Source organism: Aplysia californica, unplaced genomic scaffold, assembly GCF_000002075.1.
Source record: "Aplysia californica isolate F4 #8 unplaced genomic scaffold, AplCal3.0 scaffold00766, whole genome shotgun sequence".
NCBI classification, from domain to species: Eukaryota; Metazoa; Mollusca; class Gastropoda; order Aplysiida; family Aplysiidae; genus Aplysia; species Aplysia californica.
In genome coordinates, this window is record NW_004798036.1 from 207,645 (window position 1) to 230,490 (window position 22,846).

Here is a 22,846-nt window from a genome sequence, read left to right on the forward strand (position 1 = left end):
CTAAATATGACCATTAGTATTAGCATTAGTAAGATATTGCCAGTTTTGTCCAATTATCCTTGCAGGTTTTAATCACCCTGTACTGCACCTCAATAAGCACAAAAAGAATATTTCTGTGACTTTGTATAAAGGTGTTTTGTAGTTGAGTTCTAGGTAAAATTCTCAACAAAATAATGTACATTTGGACTGTACAACTGAGATAGACACTCATGCACACAATAACATTCACACATTACACACATACAAACACACTACTACATTTACTCTCTCTCTCTCTCTAGATCTCTCTCTCTCTCTCTCTCTCTCTCACCACAACCACACACAAAACAAACACATACACACACACACTCACACACACACACACACACACACACACACACACACACACACACACACACACACACACACACACAACTCTTACACTTGGTCCACTTATCATTCAGTATCATCCTCTATTTTGAAATAATCCCCCGCACTAAATAAAAAGATCAGTAGAATCTCGACCTTCCGAATCCATGGTTAGTTCAAGAAATCTACCATATGATGTGGCCTAAATAAGGTAAGGGAGGGGGGTTTAGCTTATTTGGGCCACAGTGTGGCCTAAATAAGGTAAGGGAGGGGGGTTTAGCTTATTTAGGCCACACTGTGGCCTAAATAAGGTCACCCAACTTTTAATTAATCCCTACTCTGGTTAGTATAAACAATTTAGAGAACCTCTGAAAATGACACCTGAAAAATGAAGGGTGCATGTTCTAGGAAGGACAATGACCATAAAGTGAAAAATTAGTTGGTGCATCGTTGGTTGAAAAACAAAGACAACTACTCCCGATATTAAGCAGCAGCTGCAGCAAACAGAGGTGAAGAAGTATGACTAGTAACAGTTTCACAGCACTTGCGACACAATCGGGTCATTTAAGTGCCTAAGATTAGAGGTGTTAACAGAGTGTAACATACAAACAAAATAAGGAGAGCTAAGGACAACAAATGTCTGATGGGAAAGAAAGAGCAAATCACATCAGAGTACCCACCAACCACCCACTCAGGAGGAGTATGAGGAAGTGGAGGAGGTGGCAGAGGAGGAGGAGGAGGAGGAGAAAACTTTCACATTCCAAACATTCAAATTCACAGCAATATTAACCTGCTACTTACCCCTTAGTGTGGAATCACACAATTCCATCACTATGCATAAGTAAAGTACAGGGCCATGCTGAAAATAAACAGTACATAAAATAAGATTAAAGTTAATTGTCCAGATACTGGTATATTGATTTAGTGTTTCACCACACACACACACACACACACACACACACACACACACACAAAAAAAAACATGCTATATATACATTCACGCACACGCACATGCACACACATGTGTGCGCGCGCACGCACACACACACACATGCTTGCACTCACCAACAGACCCACAGCCATGTGACATAAAAATGAAAAATCGTTCACAATAATCTTTCAGCTAGATTCATGATCAGTATTCAGATAATATTCCTAAGGCATTGTGATAGTCCAGGCTTTATAAAAAATCCTAGGAAATATTTATGAAGATGATTAAGATTGTAGGAGTTTAAGGGAGGGGAAAAATTGTTAACTCGTCTGTGGATCTATAAGGACACCATTCTATGAGGTGATTATTTTTAGTGAGAATGGAAAAAGAGCCATTGACAGGAACCGGAAGGCAATTTTCACCATACTTGATTCTCCAGCACTCAACTGAATAGTCAGAATGCCTCCCATGATGCTGACGAAAGAACTCATCTATTATTTATTTCTTTTGAAATCTGGGATTGTTTCTTTCCCTTCCTTTTTTAAAATCTTCTCCCAGCTATTGACAAGAAAACTTGCCTGTCCCTGGGTGGTCAATTCAGCTGGTGACATTTCTTCTACTGCCACTCATCTAGTGGTTAGGCTCTCGGACTCGCAACAGTAAGGTCGTGGGTTCGAATCCCGTCAAGGGCCCGACATTGTGTCCTTGGGAAAGACACTTTACACGAATTTTCCTCACTTCACCCAGGTGGGAATGGGTACCCAGCTATAGACAGCGAAAGATCTTGTCAGTTTGTTAGTGTTTGAGCGCTTTATCAGCTGCTTGCACTGTATGCTTCCCGGGAAGCTGAGAATGTTTCGGAGTGTTCTATGGTCTGCTGGGGTAATAATATAGTGTAAAGCGCATAGAGCCTGCTGTTGAGCGGGGATATGCGCTATACAAATGCTATCTATTATTATTATAATTTTAAACTTTTGGCTTTTCAATATTCTTCTGAGGTCTTGGTCAGGTGAAACCCAATACAAGCATTTCTATTCTGAATTTTCCTTTAAAAATTTGATTTGAACAGTTGTCTTTACAAACTCATTTGCTTCACATAGAGTTTCATCCACTCATAAGCTTGATCCTCAAACGGCGCTATTAACAACTAACATCAATCAACCTTGTGACAGAGATTTACCACAATATCAGATTTAGATTCTCACCTTCGATGAACCACTGTGACTCTGGTCATCTGAGGGAGAAAAAAAATTCGGCTCATCGGAACATATTCATCCCAAGACATTGCAATAAAATACCTTTGAGTCAATGAGGGCCTTCAAAGGTACTCATCTTATACCTCTTCACTTTATCATTTTCTGCAAAATTTACTCTCTTTCTTAGCTAAGCCAAAAAAAAACTATGCAGGTGCATAAAGAGAGAACAGTCAAAAGAAAGCAATGATACTACAAAGGGGAGTCAAAGAGTAATGCAAGTTGTTATTATTTTTCAGTTTTGCATCAAATTTTATTAAAATTCAGCTCAAAAGTACTTGCATACGTACTTTTGAACTCAAACTGTTAACATTTAATTTTCTTTGATTTTTGCCAGAATCCCCCCCGGAGGTCTGTCAGAAGAAAAGAGCTGTGACTGAATAAGTATTAGAAAGAGAATCCACGGGTAACATCCAAAAGAGACTTCAAAATGTTTACAAGGACCCCAAGTTCTAGATTTTGGCACTGTATATAGGTGGGTCAGACTTTTGAGCAAAGGACCGGAAAAGAGAAAGAGGTGTCCATATCAGACAAGCATAATCCCAAATATTCAGTCGCCAAAATCATTGCAATCATGTTTTGAGATGTTCATAGCGTGCCTCTCAAGATTTTTTTTTTACCACGAAGAACAACTGTCAATTCTGAAGCCTATATTGAAACAATAAAACGACTGGAAGCGAGAATTCGATGAGTAGGACCAAATTTGAACATGGAACGAGTGTTTTTCCACCATGACAATGCCTGCCTGCATACAAGTACCAGAACAAGGGATACAATGACCTCGTTTTGATGGAAAATACTGCCACAACAAGTTTATTCTCCTGATTTGACATCTTCAGACTTTCACCTTTTCGGTCCTAGAAAAGAACCATTGAGACAATGGAGAAATCAAGGCTGCTGTGAAAAATGGGCTAAAAGACCAGCCTGCTCAGTTTTACAAAGCTAGCACACTTGGACTTAATAAAAGGTGGACAGTGGCTATTGAACGAAATGAAGTCTATGTTGAGAAATAAAAATCAATTCTTCAGATCATCCCCTTCAATTTGAGATATGATATTAGCAACTGCTTTCTTTTTTCTTTAAGTTATAAATGAACTTTGGCATACATAGGATCCAGGTTTTCTTGAATAAGTGTCTAAGAAAGTTACTGCGGATCAGACGGACAGACAAAGTCACCAACGAGAAAGTGTCAAGGAAAACAAGACAGATCCCAGTCAGAGATGAGGTAGGAAGAAGGTGGTGGTGATGGATGGGACATACTCTTAGGTGGTCAGGCAGCTGCATAACAAAGACAGTGTTGGATTGGAATCCACAGGTCAAAAGATCAAGGGGAAGACTGCGTAAAACCTGGAGAAGAATCACAGAAATTGATGTACAGAAAAGTGGGAAAACATGGAATAACATCAAGAGGCTAGCCCAGGAGAGAGAAAGGTGGAAAGTGTTTGTTCGTGGCCTATACCCTGAAGCAGAGTTAAAAAAGCAATGATGATGACAAAGGAACTTGCATTACTTTTTGACTCCCACTCGTAAAAGAACACAGAATACAATACAAATTTTTTCCAGTTTCGTTCTTTATCAGGGATGCGCTATAGGTTTCTTGTGATGTATTAGGCATTTCTGTTCAAGTCAAAAGCAACTAGATACAAAGATTGAATTTTGCAGACAGACCATTCATTCAACTTCACATATAAACATAATGTAATAAAGTGTGTGTGTGTGTGTCCACCCCGGTCAAAATCAGTCGCAAGACGCAATGCGCAATTTGGAACTACGAGGCTCGAAAGGCTAAAAATTGACTTTCCATGAATGGTTTTTTTTTCTTCATCTATTGAAAGTTTGATGTCTTCTGTTTCATTTAAGATCAAAATAAACAACTATAATCAACTATATATTTCATTTTATTTTGGAGGCGTGTGCGGTTTGTTGAGTGCTTGGGTAACGAAATAAAGGAGTTTGGACCTCAAAACCCTTTCGAACATTTGACCTGCTGATGTGTAGCTGTGAGATAAATTACCCCATGGCCACCTTGCTTCAACATCCTTTCTTCGCCCCTATTTTTAGATTTAGACCCCTTTTCGAGCATGAATGGTCTGAAATACAGTGGGTGTCGCATTCAACGAGGTTACCGGGACCGGCTTGTTGTCCTCATTGGATCCGACCTCTCGTTGAACGTGACTAAGGCTAAAGAAAAGAAAGGAGACAATTTATTATATAATACGATGTACCAATACCAGTAATTAAAACGACGAAAATCTCAAACAGCATCAGTGCGTGCATTTGAGCTGTGTTCTGACCGTCATTTCTGCATTTTAAAATTTAAATATTTTTTTTCCGGAACACTTCTCGTGTGGAAACATACCCTCTCACATCTAGGCCTAGATCTACATAAACTAAAGGCGGGAGCTTGGATTTTCTGATCAGGAAAACAACAATTTGAAAAAAAACGAAGGTATCCATCTAGACCTACCCATCCAGAGTTCATCCAGTTTCATACACCCCACATAGCGTTCCCACTCCCACTCCCATCCCTACCGTAGGCTAACCCTCGCCTATCCTCTTGGCTTTGGGGCCCATATTAGGAGGCACACTAGATCTAGCAATACAATGTGTAAGGAATCAAGGATGGGCCTTGTGCTTCGCTGGAGATGGAGAGAAAGGAGAACAATTTTTCGCTTTTGGGCCCCCTAATTGCTTTTATTTGGTTATCGTGACCTTGTTGAAAGCGACTTTGGTCTGTTTGCAACCTCGTTGGAGCTGACGTACATTAAATACAAAGAGATATAGAGGAAAAAAATCGGGGATTAAGGATTGCCTCGTTGGAGCCGACTTCTCGTTGAATGAGACATCCACTGTATGAACAACTTAGTGTCAATATGAACGGCTGAGAGCTCTGATTGGTTAAACGGGTCAGAACGGTAACTCCTAGTCCACTTCAAGCTTGTTTACGTTAACAGCTGACTGTGTAGGCGTGCCCTGCTAGTGTTATGGGCTGTTGATCTTTCAGTTTTACACTTCGACTGACTTTAAAAGTTCATTTTTATTGTGTTTTAGTGGGGGATTTTTAAAGATTAATTGATCTCCCTCTGGATCTCCCAAGGTGGACTCCTTACCAAGAGCCCACAGAGACGGTCTATGTGCATGTGCGTGTATGTTTTTGTGTGTGTGTGTGTGTGTGTATTTCTGTGTGTGCACGTGTGTATGTATGTATATGTGCGCTCGTGTGTTTATAGTGCTATTGCAAATGTATAATTAAGAAGCGTTAAAAATGGCACGTAAGCTGAATCGCGGCCTTCTGAGCTCGTGGTTTCGGTGAAATCAAGGTAATTCAGATCGCTGTTTCTTTGCTCTTTCGCTATAACACACCAATACTGTAAACCTTGAAAAACTTCAGCTTTTCTTCGGTACCATAGTGTAATTTGTTTGTATATCCGAGTATTTGGAGCTAGAGGCTCACAATCATGACCGGTCAGTGAACTTGTGCTTTCGCATCACATTGTGAGTACCGGTTGGGGTCACCAAAATTCATTCAAAGTCTGTGGGCTGCGAAGTATAGGGCTCCGGAATGGGGGGGATTATTGATTTTTTAAAAAGGTACAGTCGGGAGAGAGCTGGGGTTGAAGGCAACAACGGATGACAAAAACTGAATATGGAGTTTTGAACTGCTTGGTTACCGAGGAGTACATGACAACACTGAGACTACGTGCCCGGTTGTCCGTTACAGTGTACATAGACACTGAGGCTAGGTGCCTGGTTACCATGCACGTAGACACTCCCTTAATAAATGTAAAACGCCTTAATAAGCTGCGTTCACACGAGAGTGGTCGCTATAGAAATGATATACATTATTATTACTATTAAATGGAGACAAAAATTTGCAGTATTTTACGATTTGACTTAGAGTTAAAACAATACCATACTGGTTTTAAAAAAGAAATAAATATCTGAATTAGATCTAAATACAGATTACCGGTGTATCGAAAGTATCAAGGGAAAAATAGAATAGGATCTGAATTGATTGGGGCATAAGCTAATTTTGCATTTAGAAGTTGTTCGAATCTCCCATCATTTTTTGTTACAAACTAAACCTCATACTACACTTCTAGACCTTTGCATGACAAGTACCCGGTTATTAAATTTGGTCAAATTTTATGCCTTCATTTAAAAGTTATTACGAAAACCGAGGGGACCGTTATTTTGGGTCACGCGGTATTAAATTACATTTGGTCGATAACTTTATTGTTAACGTACTCGTGTGTTGTTACAAGTAAATGTTGTTAATAAAATTTGTATTGTGGGTCATGATTTTTTTAAAGGCTGTTCTGCTTTAATGCTACCGGTACTCAAATTAACATGTTTTTTAAAGTAAAAATGTTAAGCCCGTATTAATGCGCCTGGGATGAGAAGGTTGCAATTTTTTGTAATTTTTAGGCAGTTTACCTTGCAATTTTTTGCAATTTTTCTATTTCAAAAACGCAATTTTCCGCGGGGCCAGGCTAGTTGCCCGATCTGGGGTGGCTAGCGTTTTGCTACTCGATCAAATTCGGTCTATTAGCCTGATGCTACTGGCCCGTGGGATTTCTGCGACCTCGGGTGGCTAGCATTTATCTGCCCACCCGGAGCCAATCACCTTGATCTAGTCTTAGTCTTAGGTAGCGTAAACACGGCCAAAATGTCAATTTGGTCAGATCATTGCAGTCAGAGTCAAACTTTCACGTAAAAAATGTAACCAGAAACAATCTGAGAAGACTATTAGATCTATATGAGCCTTTCCTAAAAGTTCATCCTTCTGAGGTACTGTTCTCTTTTTATTCAGGGATAAAGAGAATGGAAATCCAATCATATTTGGTGTCAACATATCCAGTGAATGCCACTGACTAGGTGACTGAATCTTGCCCGATTGATCACGCGATATAATGGAGCATGCGCAGAAATCCCCACGGGCCAGAACACGGAACATGTACAGAAATCCCCACGGGCCAGAAAACGGAACAGGTACAGAAATCCCCACGGGCCAGAACACGGAACATGTACAGAAATCCCCACGGGCCAGAACACGGAACATGTAAAGAAATCCCCACGGGCCAGAAGCCGCAGGCTAATCGACCGAATTCGTACGCCCGGAACATGCGCAGAAATTGTCACGGACCAGTAGCATCAGGCTAATCCACCGAATTCGTTTGAGTAGCAAAACGCTCACGGCGTACAAACAGCGCTCTTTTAGTTGGATTGGCGACAGAGTGACCGGGTCACGGCGGGCCGGTCACCCAGAGGTCACTAACACGCCCTCCTGCAACCTGCGTCTGTAGCCGGAGAAATGAATTTTCCAACACATCGTCTTACACAAACAAAAAATATACGTGAACACAAGTTTGTTCTTTAGAGAAAGCAACTAAACCTCTTTATTGGTACGAAATAGCAATATCATGGCTGCTCACGTTTTGGAGTTAGATGCTCTTAAAATGTATGTCAATTTATAGTTAGTCAAAACAACAAACACATATTGAATGGCTAATAACTTATAAGCCTAACGATAAATATTTACAAAACTGCCACGTAAGACAGGATGTGTTTAGAAATTGACTCACTCAAAATATTGTTTCCAGCACGAACATGGAACTTGTCATGAGCATGATAGCCAAAACGCTTCCCTGCATTCATGACTTTTTGTATCCAATGGAATGTGTATCCTCCTGAATAATGGTATACTGACGTATCTTCAATATACAGCACCGATTTCTTTTCACAAAATGAACATGTACAGAATAAAAGTATAAATTTATACAATTTGTCTTTCTAAACATATCCAGCAGCACGCAATGAGGGAGCTATTTGCAGTAGATGCGACACAAAAATAAAACGCATTATGTCTATCTGGTTTAGGATCCTTCGTGCTCTGGCTTCCAGTTTTGAGATCCCTTGGTGGCTGCTTTCTATGTCCTGTTCTCCTAAAAGCCCGTGAGCAAACATGTGTTGTTGTATGTGTGGAATACAGTGTTGCTATATGTGTTGCTTTGGGATAACTTTGCTGGGAAATAGCGCCTGAATGCGGACATGTAATTGTCGATTGCTACGAAGATTTCTGGAAATGAAATTTGTTTGACTGGTTTGAGATGTGATATTGCAGTGTGAACATGGCTAAATCTTTCATTGAGAAGATTGAATATTGCTTCCAGTCCACTTGCTTCTTCAATTTTTGCAGTTTCGCGGGAGTATTTTCTTGTTTCTGTATAAACTGTGTTTGTTAGTTCCTTGCATACATGGGGATGGAGGGAGGTATGCTTGGGGTGTGTTGCGATGTTTGCTTGAAATGAATCTTTGTATGCAGCCAATCAAGCAGTGCCGACAAAACGGAGGAATAAACGCACACCACATGTTCCTACTAGTGTCAACAGCTTTTTTGCGGCATGAATTGACGTGACGTAACACCATATCTCCTTTTGATAGTTGAAATCGCGGTAAAACACTTGACACAAATGTTAGCGGAATACGACAGTTCATTTTCGTCCCTCACATCAATCCCATAAACCAAGAGAATATCTCCTGCCATTGTCTTACATAGTCGGGGCTTTCTGTACTTTTTTTGTTTGACAGTTAAATTTAAACGCCAACACACACGACAAAGTTCATTCAGAGACTCTATATGCCTCTCATATGTGTGACTGACCCATTGCAGTTGAACAATTTTTTACTCAGGAACACAATTCACAAACTGATTGCCAGTCACTGCAAAGTGCTGGAAAAACAAAATTCACATCATTAGAAAATATGATTTGATGGCCATCACACCGCGCAAACAGAAATAAAGACCAATGTTTCATTTTCGAATGATTTGTAATTAAATTAGAAGAGATCACATTATTAATGGCGCTTCCGATCACTTAACGCTCACAATTTAAAACTGTTATTATTCCCAAACGAATCAATAAAAACTGTTGAAACTTTCACAAGATACCAAGAAGATGTAGACGAAGCGAAATTGGTGAAGAAGTAGATGCTAGGGGTAGAGTGAGTATCATTTTACGGCTCATGAAATTAGGGGAAGAAACGCGTTCTGATATGGACAAGACAGGACAGTGCTGTGCACGAGTTGCCCCGGTCACTCCCCAACTTGATGCGTGAAATTGCAGGTCACCTGCTGGTGATTTATGGCCTACCGCGGGGGGGGGGGGGCCAGACCAACTAAAAGATTGCGGAGATGGAATTTTGGACGCCGTGCGCTAGCCATCCTAGATCGGGCAACTAGCCACTTTGTACATTAAAACACCTCCTGTTTTCTTTAAAATTGATTGAGAGGTAAAAGTATGGTACCAAAATTCTCGGGAGACGCGGGTCTTTCATATGAAACAGATAAATTTGACATTCAGCTACTTTGAAAATTTAGTCTCTGGTACCTAGTGCAATGCCAACACGTTGCATTTGACGTGGTCCATTCTCGTTAAGATTTTGTTTTGTCCTTACATTTTTTTCTGTGAATGAATAGCTTTCTACTTCTGTGCGTTATACTTTGTAGTGGCCTAGCCAAGATAACTGCAGGGCTGCCTACCTCAAAGTTCCCATTTCAGGTCATCATCATTGCCTTTCTCACCCTGGGTCAGGAAATAGGTCACGAACAAACACTCTCCACCTTTCCCTATCCTGGGCTAGTCGCTTGATGTCACTCCACGTCTTCCCACTTTTCTGTACATCCCTTTCCGTGACTCTTCTCCAGGTTCCACAAGGTCTTCCCCTTGATCTTTTACCCTGTGGGTTCCAATATAACACTTTTCTTGTGATGCAGCTGCTTGACTTCCTGAGAGTGTGTCCAATCCATCGCCAACGTCTTCCCACCTCATCTCAGACCGGGCTCTGTCTGGTTCTTCTTAATACTTCCTCGTTGGTGATCCTGTCTGTCCATTTGATCCTCAGCAGCCTCCTCTGACACTTGTTCAAGAAAACCAGGATCCTCTTTATGCACGTATGGGATGCGTTCCACGTCTCACATCCATACAACAAGACCGACTTCACATTTGAGTTGAAAATTCTAAGCTTTGTTCGTAATTAGATATCCCTGGTCCTCCAAATCCTACTCGAAGAAATAAATGCAGCCTGTGCCTTTCCAATGCGGGACTTTATTTCAGCGCCTGTTCCTCCCTCTGTCAATTATACTCCCAACATAGCAGAAGGATTCGACGACTTCTAGTGCATTTCCTTGTACTGTGACCTGCTCCTTTCGTAGTGCATCTATCCTTAGGACTTTCGACTTTCCGGGGTGGATCCTCAATCCAACAGACTTTGACAGGCTGTTTAAAATAGTTGTCTTTGCTTGCATCTGTTCCTGAGTGTGTGACAGAAGCGCCAAGTCATCTGCAAAGTCCAGATTGTCCAACTGTGTCCATGGGGTCCACTATATACCGTTTCTGTGTCCTCTGGTGGTTTCCTTCATCAGCCAGTTAACTGCCAATATGAAGAGGAACGGTGATAATAAACATCCCTGTCTCACACCAGTCTTGATGTCAAAGTTGTCAGTAAGCTGGCCATCATGTACAACCCTGCAACTTATCTCTTCGTACATGCTCTTGATGAGGTTCACCAACTTCTGTGGGAATCTGTGGTGTCTCAGTATCTTCCATAGTGTTGCTCGGTCTACACTGTCAAAAGCCTTCTCATAGTCAAGGAAGTTGACGATCAGCTGGGAGTTCCACTCCAGGGACTGTTCCACAATAATCCTCAGCGTGGCAATCTGGTCGGTGGTTGAGCGATTTTTCCGGAAACCAGCCTGTTAATCCCGTAGTCTTGGATCCGTTGCTGTCTTGATTCTCTCAAGAATTATTCTGTTGAAGACCTTACCTGGTATTGAGAGAAGAGTGATCCCTCTGTAGTTGCTGCAGTTGCTGAGATCCCCTTTTTTGAAAGCTTCACGAGGTGTCCTTCTTTCCAATCCTTTGGGAACTAGCTCTCATTCCAGATCCTGGTAAACAGTGGGAGGAGGATGTCTGCCGTCACATTGGCATCTGCTTTTACGGCTTCAGGTGGAATCTGGTCAGGACCGGCCACTTCACCTTTGTTCAGCTTCTTAATGGCATCCAGAATCTCTTGTTTTGAAGGAGCATCACAGCACATTGGTAACTCATTTCTTGCTGGCAGGATGTTTGGTGGGTTACTCGGAGGTGGTCTGTTCAGGAGACTGTTGAAAATCGTTTGGACTGAGCTTCCTTTCCGAAAATGGTTTTCCCCTCTTGGTCCTTTACTGGTACTTCAGGTTTCCCGTATTTTCCAGCAAGTGTCCTCGTGGTCTGGTAAAGGATTCGCATGTGCCCTCCTACCGCTGCTTCCTCTGCCTTCTCAGCCAGCCTGTTCATGAATACCTCCTTGTCTTTTCTTAGTAATTTCTTGACATCTTTAGCTGTTGTCCTGTACTTCTCCAATGCATCCGCTCTTCTTATCCTAATCAAATCCAATGAGTGTTGGCTAATCCATTCCTTGTGCTCCCATTTCTTCACACCGAGTACTTCTTGACAGGTTGATGTAAAGACTTCTTTGACCTTGGTCCAGTGTGTATCCACCTCCATGTCTTCCTCACCAAGATCTGCCAAGGGTTGAACCTCCCCTCCATCTGTTCCTCAACTGCAGTTGAAACTTCTGTTTCTTGTGTCCAACTTACTTGGAACTTCATTTTTTTGGTTCCTGTTCTGGTTCCATGCTTTTTGAGACGAAGCTAGTCTGCCCCTCTCGGTACTTTGACATTTTCCAGTGAACGCCTGAACCTACGAAAGATACAAAAATGATCAATCTGGTTCTCCGTCACTCCATCCGGTGACACCCAAGTAGCCTTGTGGATCCTCTTATAGGGAAAAACAGAGCCTCCAATGACAAGACTGTTGCAAGCACAAAGATTTGCAAATCGCTCACCTTTCTCATTCATTTGTTCCAGGCCATGTTGTCCCATGATTCCCTCGTAACCTACGTTGTCCTGGCCAATCTTCGCATTAGCATCTCCCATTATGATGTTGACATCTTTCCTTGGCAGTTTGTCGATGACCCACTGGAGACGGCTGTAAAAAGCATCCTTGTCATCATCCGAAGCATCGTTCGTTGGGGCGTAGATCTGTACAATGTTCATGTTGATGCTCTTATTTCTGGTATTGAAAGAAGCCATGATGATCCTCTCCCCCTGTGGTTCCCATCCTCTAAGTGACTTCTGCGCATACTTACTCAAAATAATTCCAACTCCATCCACATGGTGCTTGTCTTCCCTCCCAGAATATATTTGTTCCCCCGAGCTGAGCTGCTTCTGTCCAGACTGTATCCAGTGGGTTTCGCTTACTCCTAGTATGCCTGTATCTTTTCATCTCTTGTGTCACTTGAGAACTCTTTCCTGCTTCATACATGGTGCGAACATTCCACGACGCAATCCGGAGAGACTTGTTCGATAGAGAAGGTTTCGGGTCAGAAGGGTCCTTTCGGCTTTGTCCGCTGTCCCTCATTGTTCCTGCTGATGCAGAAGCTCCTCCATCTCCCAAGATGGAAAAATTATAAGGCATGTTTGTTTGTGTTTCTAATACTTTCCTTTTTTACTGGGTCGGGTAGTTGGCCCTCCGCAAACTGTCACTTTTCAGGTGGCCAGACCTATGCACCTTTAGTCACCTCTTACGACACGCAGTATCACGGCAGGTGTATTCTTTACTCCCCCATAGAAAAACTATGGGGCCCCCCACCTGCAGGGGTCATTTTCAGGTAAATTGGCCCAAAATCAGGTAGTACAAAGACAAAGAAGAAGAAAAAAGATGATCCTTGCCCCACCGAACGCGCTTGCTTTCCGTGATATTGGGTAATTATATTTTGAAAACTTGTTTGTGCATGCACATGAGTGTGTGTGTGTGTCTGTGGGTGCATGTTGCCATGCTCTCGCATGTGCCAATATATGTAATATGTGCGTGGGGAAGGAAGGGGGAGTATGAGTGTGCACAAGTTACAATGAACAGTGTGTATGAAATGAAGCGAGGTTGTTTTTTTGTTTTTTTATCATTTTATGGACTATCGTTCAAGGCACCTATCATTCAGTATTGAATCTGGAATTGAGCGCAGGGTGATTGCCAAACTGACTTCAAAACCCCTAGCCCACACAAATAGAAACTAAATTAAGACATAATTTTCCCGACACTAGCATAGGACATCGATAAGTCCTTCGTGACTTTGGTATGACAGACAATTAATTTTAACTAGTTTTACCCTAAAAATACAAAATGAATCCTGATCTGGGCCTGAGGAGAGGCAAAAAGAACATCAACTGCCAAAACCATGTTTGGTTTCAGCAGTCACGGATTTTAAAAAGTATGCAAGACAAAACTTATTTATAAAACCTTTATAGTTAGGCTCCCGGCAGAGCAAAAAGTGAAAATAAAAGAGAGCGTGTACCGATAGAGCCGGAGCTGGAAGGACTGTGAGAGTGTGGGATGTAGTGATGCTGAAAACCTAGCAATCAGTGAATCACTGCATCATGGACTAAGTATTGATTTTTTTCAAAATTCTAAATCACAGTACCAGTATTTAATAAGCAACAAGTCATCATGATGCATAGGCATCCAACATAGAGCTTTCCGAGGGTTGAAAATGGCATTTCCTCATTGCCACTATTCAATTTGTCATCACTGACAAATCCAACAAATCCGGGAACACCAACCTTGAAGATACAATCATCAAGCCTGTGCTCTAATGTTCCCTCATTTACGCACTCGATTGTCGAATGTCAAAACCACTTCCATTTATCGTTTTTATTTTAGCATCAGTTTCTTGCACAGCGGCCTTTTCCTGCTGCCGTAGACTTTATTGCATCAAATACCTCCCCTCAATTCCGACGCCCTGCAACACTCCTTCCATGAATGAACTTTGATTAGGCTTTCCCCAACAACCAAAGGCCGGTCCCTTGCTCATGCCATATTCACGAACTCTCACAGGTTCATTGACATTGCGGTCACGATGACGGGCCCGACAATCTAGAAATTGGAGGACGTGTGTTTTCTTTTTCTTCCTATTTTTTGTCATTATAGTGACATCAGTGAGAATGTCGATTTAATGTTTATGGCTGCACTGTGTTTTTTATGCACAAACTACAGGTTACAAATTTTTTATTAACTGTAAATCTAACGTCAACGAACTATCATTGGACAATTCTGAGATGTAAAGAAAGCGAAAGTAGATTTTGATTTTCCCAATGGAGTCTCAGTATTACACCTACACTTCCGATTGCCGCCACAGCCGCTCATTTGCACGAAACGTACTCTCGGACTGGGGAAAGCCGAAAGTAATATCACAAACGCGACCAGTAAAATATTAACTCAGATTTGGTTTCGAGGACTTTGTGCATTTTCTCAGGTCCCGGGCAATAAATTCCCGCAGTCCCCCTGCGTAGAATCCTTATTAGGTACTGACCAAATCTCTAGACCAAGACAGATTTTAGAATATTTTGCTTCGACACTGATTTTCCTTCTAAATTCACAATTCTGTTTTCCGGATAAATAAATTAAATGCACAGATTTTCCAGTCGCAGCAAAAAACTGAAGATAGACAGAAAGAAAGAATGAATGAAAAGAAGGAGGAAGACTATCTATCATGAGTAGACAGATTTCAGCCAATATGCACGTGAAAAACTATTGCCGACTGAACGGCACAGATAGACAATGGTCGAGTGTACGAAATGCGCAATCTGGCAGTTTCTAATACAACTTATTGCCGAGAGTTGCCGTAAATATCTGATAAGTTACGGAGGCAAGTGCTGATCTCTCTCTCTCTCTCAACGCATAAAGTTGATATGATGATGCGGCAAGTACAGAACTTTCGGAATGTACGGATTTCCGTAAAAACGAAGAATGGAGGCACTGCAGAATGTTTTTTTTCTTTTTATTCTCTCAGCACCCATCGAAAATCCGGTAGTTTTGACACCTTATCGGTATGTCGGTAGAACAGGCCCAAAAATCAGTAGATTTAGGCAGCCCTGGAACTGCCAAATTTCAAATCTCTATCTCAATTCCAAGACCCCCTGGCTATGGAAACCATATTTTCGTCAAATATTGTCTTATTTACTTCATTTTTTTCCCCAAACTGTAGTGAAATGGTGATAGTTTTTGGAAATTATGTTAACTCAATTTAGAAATTTCCTTCATATGACTGATTCTGATCGGGGTCACATATATATAGTCAAGTTTTAGTTCAGTTTTTACGGTGCTCACAACTGCATAAGGTTACATGAGCGCTAAGGGGTGGATGTCAACAGAGAAGTCCAAACGGGGAATCAGGATTACTCTGCTCACCTCTCTAGCCTCAACAGCACAAAGTCTGCTTCAACTATCAAGGCACCCCGGAAAGAGATGTTCCCAAGAGAGTGACAAACATAAAAAAGTAGAGGTAAAATGACGATAGTAAGGATGAGGAAAGAAAAAGCAGCAGTTCCCCCTATGTTGTTCCGGCACAGTATGAGAGCATAGCATTGATAAATCAGCCCATTTGCAATTCTACTGTGCATAAGAACATTTCAATATTCCCCCTTTGGGAATGGCCTAAAGACAACTTCAGTCAGTAGCACTGCCCTAGTGGGGGGGCTAATTCTGCCGTCGTAAGGGAAAACGACGAATGGTCAACATTTTTCGATTTTGGTATTTTTATATATTTCATAGATATATTTCATAGAGTATTTAATGCTGCATCTAATGGTGTAAAAAGTTTTTTCGTATCCTAATCCGTAGTTGCGTAATTGAGTGTTCGTCGTTTTCCCGTACACTGGCAAGCTCCGAGCCAGAGCTCAGTGTAAGGGAGAACGGCGAATGGTCGATCGTTCAAGGATCACTGCTCGTTTGGCGTTGTCCCCTGGTCTCTGCCGTTGGGCAAATTCGGCATGGGCGACGAATGACAATTGGCCACTGTTGCGTCAGTACAAACATACTAGGTTTTTTGCAAACAAATACACCACAACCCCCTCCCCCACAGTAGAATCGACCAGGGTTATAAGAATGTATCACTTGGTGTGTCTTTCTGTCTGTCTTCCCGTATTAGGCCTATGCTGATGGTGTGAATTGACAAGAGTAGGCGGGAGAGAAGGGAAAACGGATGGGAACAGAGGGAAAGGGGTGGGGATGGGAGGATCAAAAAAGTATTCAGGGAGAAATTTATTAGCACTGCATATTAGTGTCCGCCAGATGTTCACAGACTAACGTCAGGTTAGTTTGCTGTCCAGTCATTTGACATCCCAAATCCCAACGATGGTTATTGTGCCGCAATTTGTCTAGCACGTGTCACTGGTCGACATCGTTACAGAATTACCAAGCAATTAATGACACTGCATTATGAAAGTAAATTTCTTAGTCAAACTTAAAAAGTGGACGTATTGTGTCGACACTTAGTCTTGCTTTACGATTATTTATGACTTGATGGACGTTGCGATAGAGCATAATAATGTCTTTCAGATTCAAACTGTCCTTGTCGATCTCTACTTTGTGGTATGTTTTCCGATCCCATCAACTGAATCCTTTATTCAATACAAAGCGTCGCTTTACCTCTCCTGAAAACGTTTGTGAAACAGTCTTGTCAGATTGTTACATTTCTTACGTGAAAGTTTGACTTTGCAAAGATCTGATCGTATTATTGACATTGTAACATTGTTGATTCCTTTGGTCGTGCACGGAAAATTTTGCAGTTGGCGAAAATAAAAGTAAAACTCACTTCTGAAGAGAATACAATAGAGAGATATCATGGATACCAAACTTTGGTTCCGAATGAGACAGTTTTAAATCAAGCTGTTGAAAATGTGTGCACATCTGATTTGTCCACTGACTGTGTAGTATTTAACCAAGCGAGGAAGGGAAAAGAAGGACGTTTACCGAGTTATAGTTGGGATATAACAAACACCTAACTTTATACGTATAATAGCTAGTTTGTATGTCAATGCGTCACAACTGACCGTCGCCTACGCCCATAAACGTTCACGAGTGTAAAGGAGAACGACGAACCGTACCATTCGTCGTTTTCGCTTACATCGCAAGGTTCACCTGCGGGTGCGCAGTGTAAGGGAGAACGACGAATGTCGAATAACTTTGCTACTTTATAACCTAAACCATTCAAACTTTAGAAACTGCTTTATGAACACCTCAATCAGATATCTGGTGAATTACAGCTTGAAAGAGTGAAAAATAGAAGAGTTATAACATGAAAACTGTTTTTGCCTCTCCTGAAAAATTTGCCTCGCTACCTGCGCAGGACCATTCGTCGTTTTCCCTTACGACGGCAGAGTTACCTGTCATAGAAACTGAAAACAGCACATAAAGCCTGACCGCATTCATGAATGCACAAACAGACACATACAGACTGAAAAAAAAGACCCAAAAATTTAAGCTATCTGCACAACACCTTTCATACAAACCTGATTGAAAGTAGTGGTCATAGACGTTGACAATATTTCTATGACCCTTGAGGGTTTCCAGCATCTTGACTTCAATCAAAGCCTAAGAAACAAGATACAGACCTAGTATTAGAATACACTGCAGAGCAAAACAAACAGCAGCAATCCCAATTAATCATGTACAACAAGAAAAATCCACTCATCAATTGTAAGGGCTTTGTAGTATCTTCACAACCCCCCCCCCCCTACCATTTTAATATATCCACAACATGGTGTTGCTGCGTAATGGATACCATCTCTTTAAAAGTTTACTGAGCAGGTTCAGTCGGAACGCTGGTCATCAATGCTGATGATCCTGGTTCAAACCCCCTAATGGGACATTCTTGAACTTGGATTATTTGGGCAATTCCTCATTGGCTCACTACTGTCTGAGACAGATGTTCAACTCAGCCCTCCCGCCAATCTTACCTTACAATCTTGAAGTTAAAAGGAGAGGAAAACCTGTACATGCCACACTAATAACTCGGGACACAGGCATTATTATTCAGGAAAGATATCCTCACGACACCATCTGTTTGAGGGATCCATTATTTCAAAACACATGAATTCAACTTCAGAATTCTAGAGTGTCCCTTAAACATCAAACTCTAGCACCCACTTTCCAAGTACCACGTTAATTTTTTTGAAAGAAAGACATTCTCATACATGTATATGATATCTCTTATACATATTCTACACGGCGCACCGGCAGTTGAATTTTAGTTGCCGCGGGGGGTTCCCCGCTGGGCGCCTTATCACGTCGGGGTCATGGGGGTCAGCTCCCTGTCGTCGATCTGTCTGGGCCGACCTAATTTTTTGTACTTTTCAAAGTACAATTTAAGGTGTATCCTTGTATTTATGGTAATTCTCATTTAGTGCACCCAAAGCACGCATTTCTGCTCTTGAGACTAAAAAAAGAACGGACGTTGTAACTTGTCTGGTTATTTCGTTAGATGCGCTGGAGTCTGCAATGCTACATTGTAATTTTTTGGGGACTAGCGTGAATGAAAAAAATCAATATCAAACAAAGGCATCGTCAAAATCTGTTAAACTTTTGGAACATGAACGACATAACATTGGTGCAGATACTCAGAAAAAATGGTATCTGCGCATATAATAGAAGGCTGTAATTTTACAATTTTATCCATCAGGCACACAATTCGCTATGAAGTAATTCCTCCAAATACAACTTTATGTGTCTAATATAATCGTGAATATTCGCATATTTTCTCGAAAGTTTATAAAAGTTACCATGAAGTTTCTCTATGAAAAGTACAAATCGATTTTAGTGCTAGAATACATCTTCAACGTAGGTCTAATACATAAACAGTATCTGTTACACTCCAGAAATTCCTTACTTTTCTTAAAACGCTAAGTCTAGGTTTTGTAAGTTGACTGAATAATAGGGATGACTTCTCGTAATTGGGTTATAAGAATAATTTCTAGCTTTCCAGGGACACTGAATCAGCACCAGACTTTTCCAGCTTTTTTTTTCGTTTCTATGACCATTTGCAATAACTGACAATGTGACTGATTTCTTAACATTCATAATTGTGTCCGTGCATATTTCCTACACAAAAACTAAGAATGAATGTTTTAGCTGTCATTTTTTAAATTCCATACAAGAAGTTTATCTCTACCCATGTATCTACACGGTTTTGTGGTTTTTTAAATCGCTTATATTATATCTTTTTAGTTGTATGCAGGCTGCCACAGACATAGCATGATTCATGAACAAACGCAGAGTAACTTTCTCTTGTTTAATAGTAAAATAAGAGCTAACGCTGATCGTCTTTAGTTAAAAAATGCAGATGTGCATCTTTCTTCTCTTATAACTTGACTATTACTACTCGTGCAGATTTAACATTTCTCATGGTAAAAGACATGATATTCGTAGTCAGTTTAACACAGATTTTGGAGAGATCTCTCGAGCCTTTTTTAAATTACCAATCATTTATTCATAAGTTTGTAACTAAAATAGGACAAATTGGGTACTCTACAAACACTTGTCTAGAACAAAAACTAAGGCACAGAAACTAACCATTCTAACACAGAATAAATCTCAAGACATGGAGCTTTTAGTACATCCGCGTAATGGTTTGCTATGTGGAATGGGGAAGAAGTTACATCGTTTTAAACATAGTCAAAAATGCGAACTTCCTGACCGACACCGGCAAAGTCGCTTCAGGGCTCATTAACCCGGTGACCCCGAGCCGGGGAGCTCCGGCGGGCTGCTCAGTCACGCGAACTAAAAGTAACGGAATCGGGCGAAAAGTGACGCCGTGTCTAGTACACAGTATACTGATTATATTGTAATATCTAGTTTTATCACTCCATTAACACCCAAATATACATATATGTAGAATTGAAGCTTACTCACATTATCCACCAAATTGGATGCTTCTTTCTTAAGTGACTCTTCATAATTCTTCTTCACGGATGATGATGGAAGGCTACCATACAAAGGACTGTTGCTGTCTTTTATTTTCCAATGCAGATGGTAACGCAATTCTTTATAATTCTCACCGGACTCCAAAACTTCTATTCGCTTTAAAGCGAAAGAATCTTGGTTGTTCTGTATCTCCTTCCGCTGCTGGAAAAAGAGGTAAATTTGTGCAGTTGAACAAATACTCCTCCAAGCATAGGTCAAGTTTCTTACATATTTATTCACAGATCTTATCAGACACAAAAACAGTTAACCTAAATGGGAAAGCAGCTGCATTCTGAAACTAAAACTATCAAATCAGTTTCTCAAATTTGTCATTGTTGTCTTTGCTTACACAGATAAACTATCCTGTTCTCAGACAAAACACTTGACTTGAGCAGTCTCCCTACCCCATTCTAGCTCCCTCTCTCTTCACTGCTCCTCATTCGGCCTCTCTACTCTCATCATCCTCCTCCTCTATCTCTTTCTCAGCATCCCCAGACTGTATCATATAAGTTCTCAATCAAAAGCATATCCATCTAGGTGTACCTGGTAGGGCCTGCATAAAAACTGATTTCTAAAAAGGTTATGGAGTTATTTCAAGACGTCCTCAAGGAAATTATACTATCTTTAGATGAAACCGTGAGAATGCAGACAATGACAGTTAAATTTGGGAGTTTTAAGCTACTCCCCCTGAGCCGAGGGGTTACAATATTATGTGTCAATTTTTTCCTCTCGACTTGGGTTTTGAGTGTCCCATGTCAGAATCCCCGCAACTTCCTGCTGATTAGGAATTTAAGGTATACGCGAGACAAAAGATTAAGGAGTAGAATACGATCAATGTATTTTTAAAACTTTCACCTGTTTGTCATCTTTCTATCTCCAACCCATCTACATAGGTCCAAACCTACCTGTCACTAACATTATCAACCTCCTCATGTGTCTGCTTACTTAGCTAATCCCGCACTTTGTCTTGATGCATAAGAATAGGTTAGCACCAGCACCATCACCTTGGTCATCCCCTTACATTCATCATATTCAATGTCGGAATCATTGCTCTCAGCTCCTAGACCTTCTTCTCTATTCTAAACAACTCAATCGTCATCAACGTCAGTATATATGTCTTACTGCAAAGCCATGATTGTGATTGCTAATATTATTAACATGCTCATCATATATGCATATATTACATGCATACTAAATTACTGAAATACCGAGGATCTCGAACATTCCACCAGGAAAGAAAAACTTGTTTACAGAAACTAAAACTATCACATCAATTTCTCAAATTTATCATTTCAGTTTTTGCTCACTCAGATAAACTAGCCTGTTCTCAGACAAAACTTCTGTCTTGGTTAGCCTCCACACCCTGAAAGCAGAAATATACTTACACATATACAGCTATTACATTATGGAAGGTTGTTTCCATCCTTGTCAAAAATTTTTTGGGACAGGGAATCCATATAAGTAACAATACCTCTGTATAACTTATAGAACTTCAGACGATCCTGCGAACGTGTATTGAAAAAAATATTCAGGATTGAGAGCATCATGACAATGTCTCTGTCCGAGGGATCCCTTACTGCAAGACTCAAAAATTCCACTTTAGAGTTCTACACTGTTCATTGAACACTAAACCTTGGCACCCATTTTCTTTTCTTGCAGTAATAAAAATATTTTCATTCACATATATTGTCGGCCATATGATAAAAAGTCATAAACCCTAAAAGATAAATTTTTCAGGAGAGAGAAAAAAACTGTTTCATTCTCTAAAAAATTACATACATAATGAAAGATGGGAGAGGCGTATCTGATTGGTTGAGACAAATCATTTTGTGAAATGGTGCTTATAATGAGATAATTGGCTAGGTACATTGTTCTATCCCTTTTTTACTCCGATACATAGAACTAAGCTATCACACACTGCGGTCTATTACGTCAAAAGCGTGCAGCGTGGTTTTCTAGAGGACAAATCCCCCTGCAGCTTTTCACAGCTTTCTTAGATATTAATAATGGTTTGTAGACCTGTAAGGGATAAAACATCAAATAGAATATTACACTGTCAGACAAAGAGAAAAGGGTCAAATAGAAACCGTTTTATCAGTTTATTACAGACATCGTCAAACTACTCTTGGCAATTTTTAGTACATTCTTACACATAAAAAGTATCCACATGACGACGTGTTCTTGTCACATTTATTCATCACACACACACACACACACACACACACACACACACACACACACACACACACACACACACACACACTCGTGCACACAGTCAAATATATTTCAAAATACTTTCACAAATTGATGCTCTAACGTATCATAAAAAACATGGGCCTACCGATTTAAGCCCTTGTAAATGTTGGTATCTTGTACTTGTGATAAGTCTTCTTTGTAAGTGTAGTGCAGGGGCAGTGGTGCGTGATGGCATGTGGTTGCAGGGTTTGGGCATGTCTTGCCAGTCGTCACAGAAAACG

General features: G+C 40.8%; 1 protein-coding gene across 1 annotated transcript in view; it reads right to left on the reverse strand.

The window, feature by feature from the left end:
* The window catches only part of LOC101864023, a gene marked incomplete at its 5' end in the record, with an annotated part of 88,706 nt that overhangs the window by 35,309 nt on the left and 30,551 nt on the right, over positions 1-22,846 (reverse strand). The window contains 4 exon segments of the mRNA XM_013088570.2: positions 1,150-1,207; positions 2,485-2,513; positions 17,921-18,002; positions 20,319-20,531. Of these exon segments, the coding sequence (XP_012944024.1) occupies positions 1,150-1,207; positions 2,485-2,513; positions 17,921-18,002; positions 20,319-20,531 (382 nt within the window).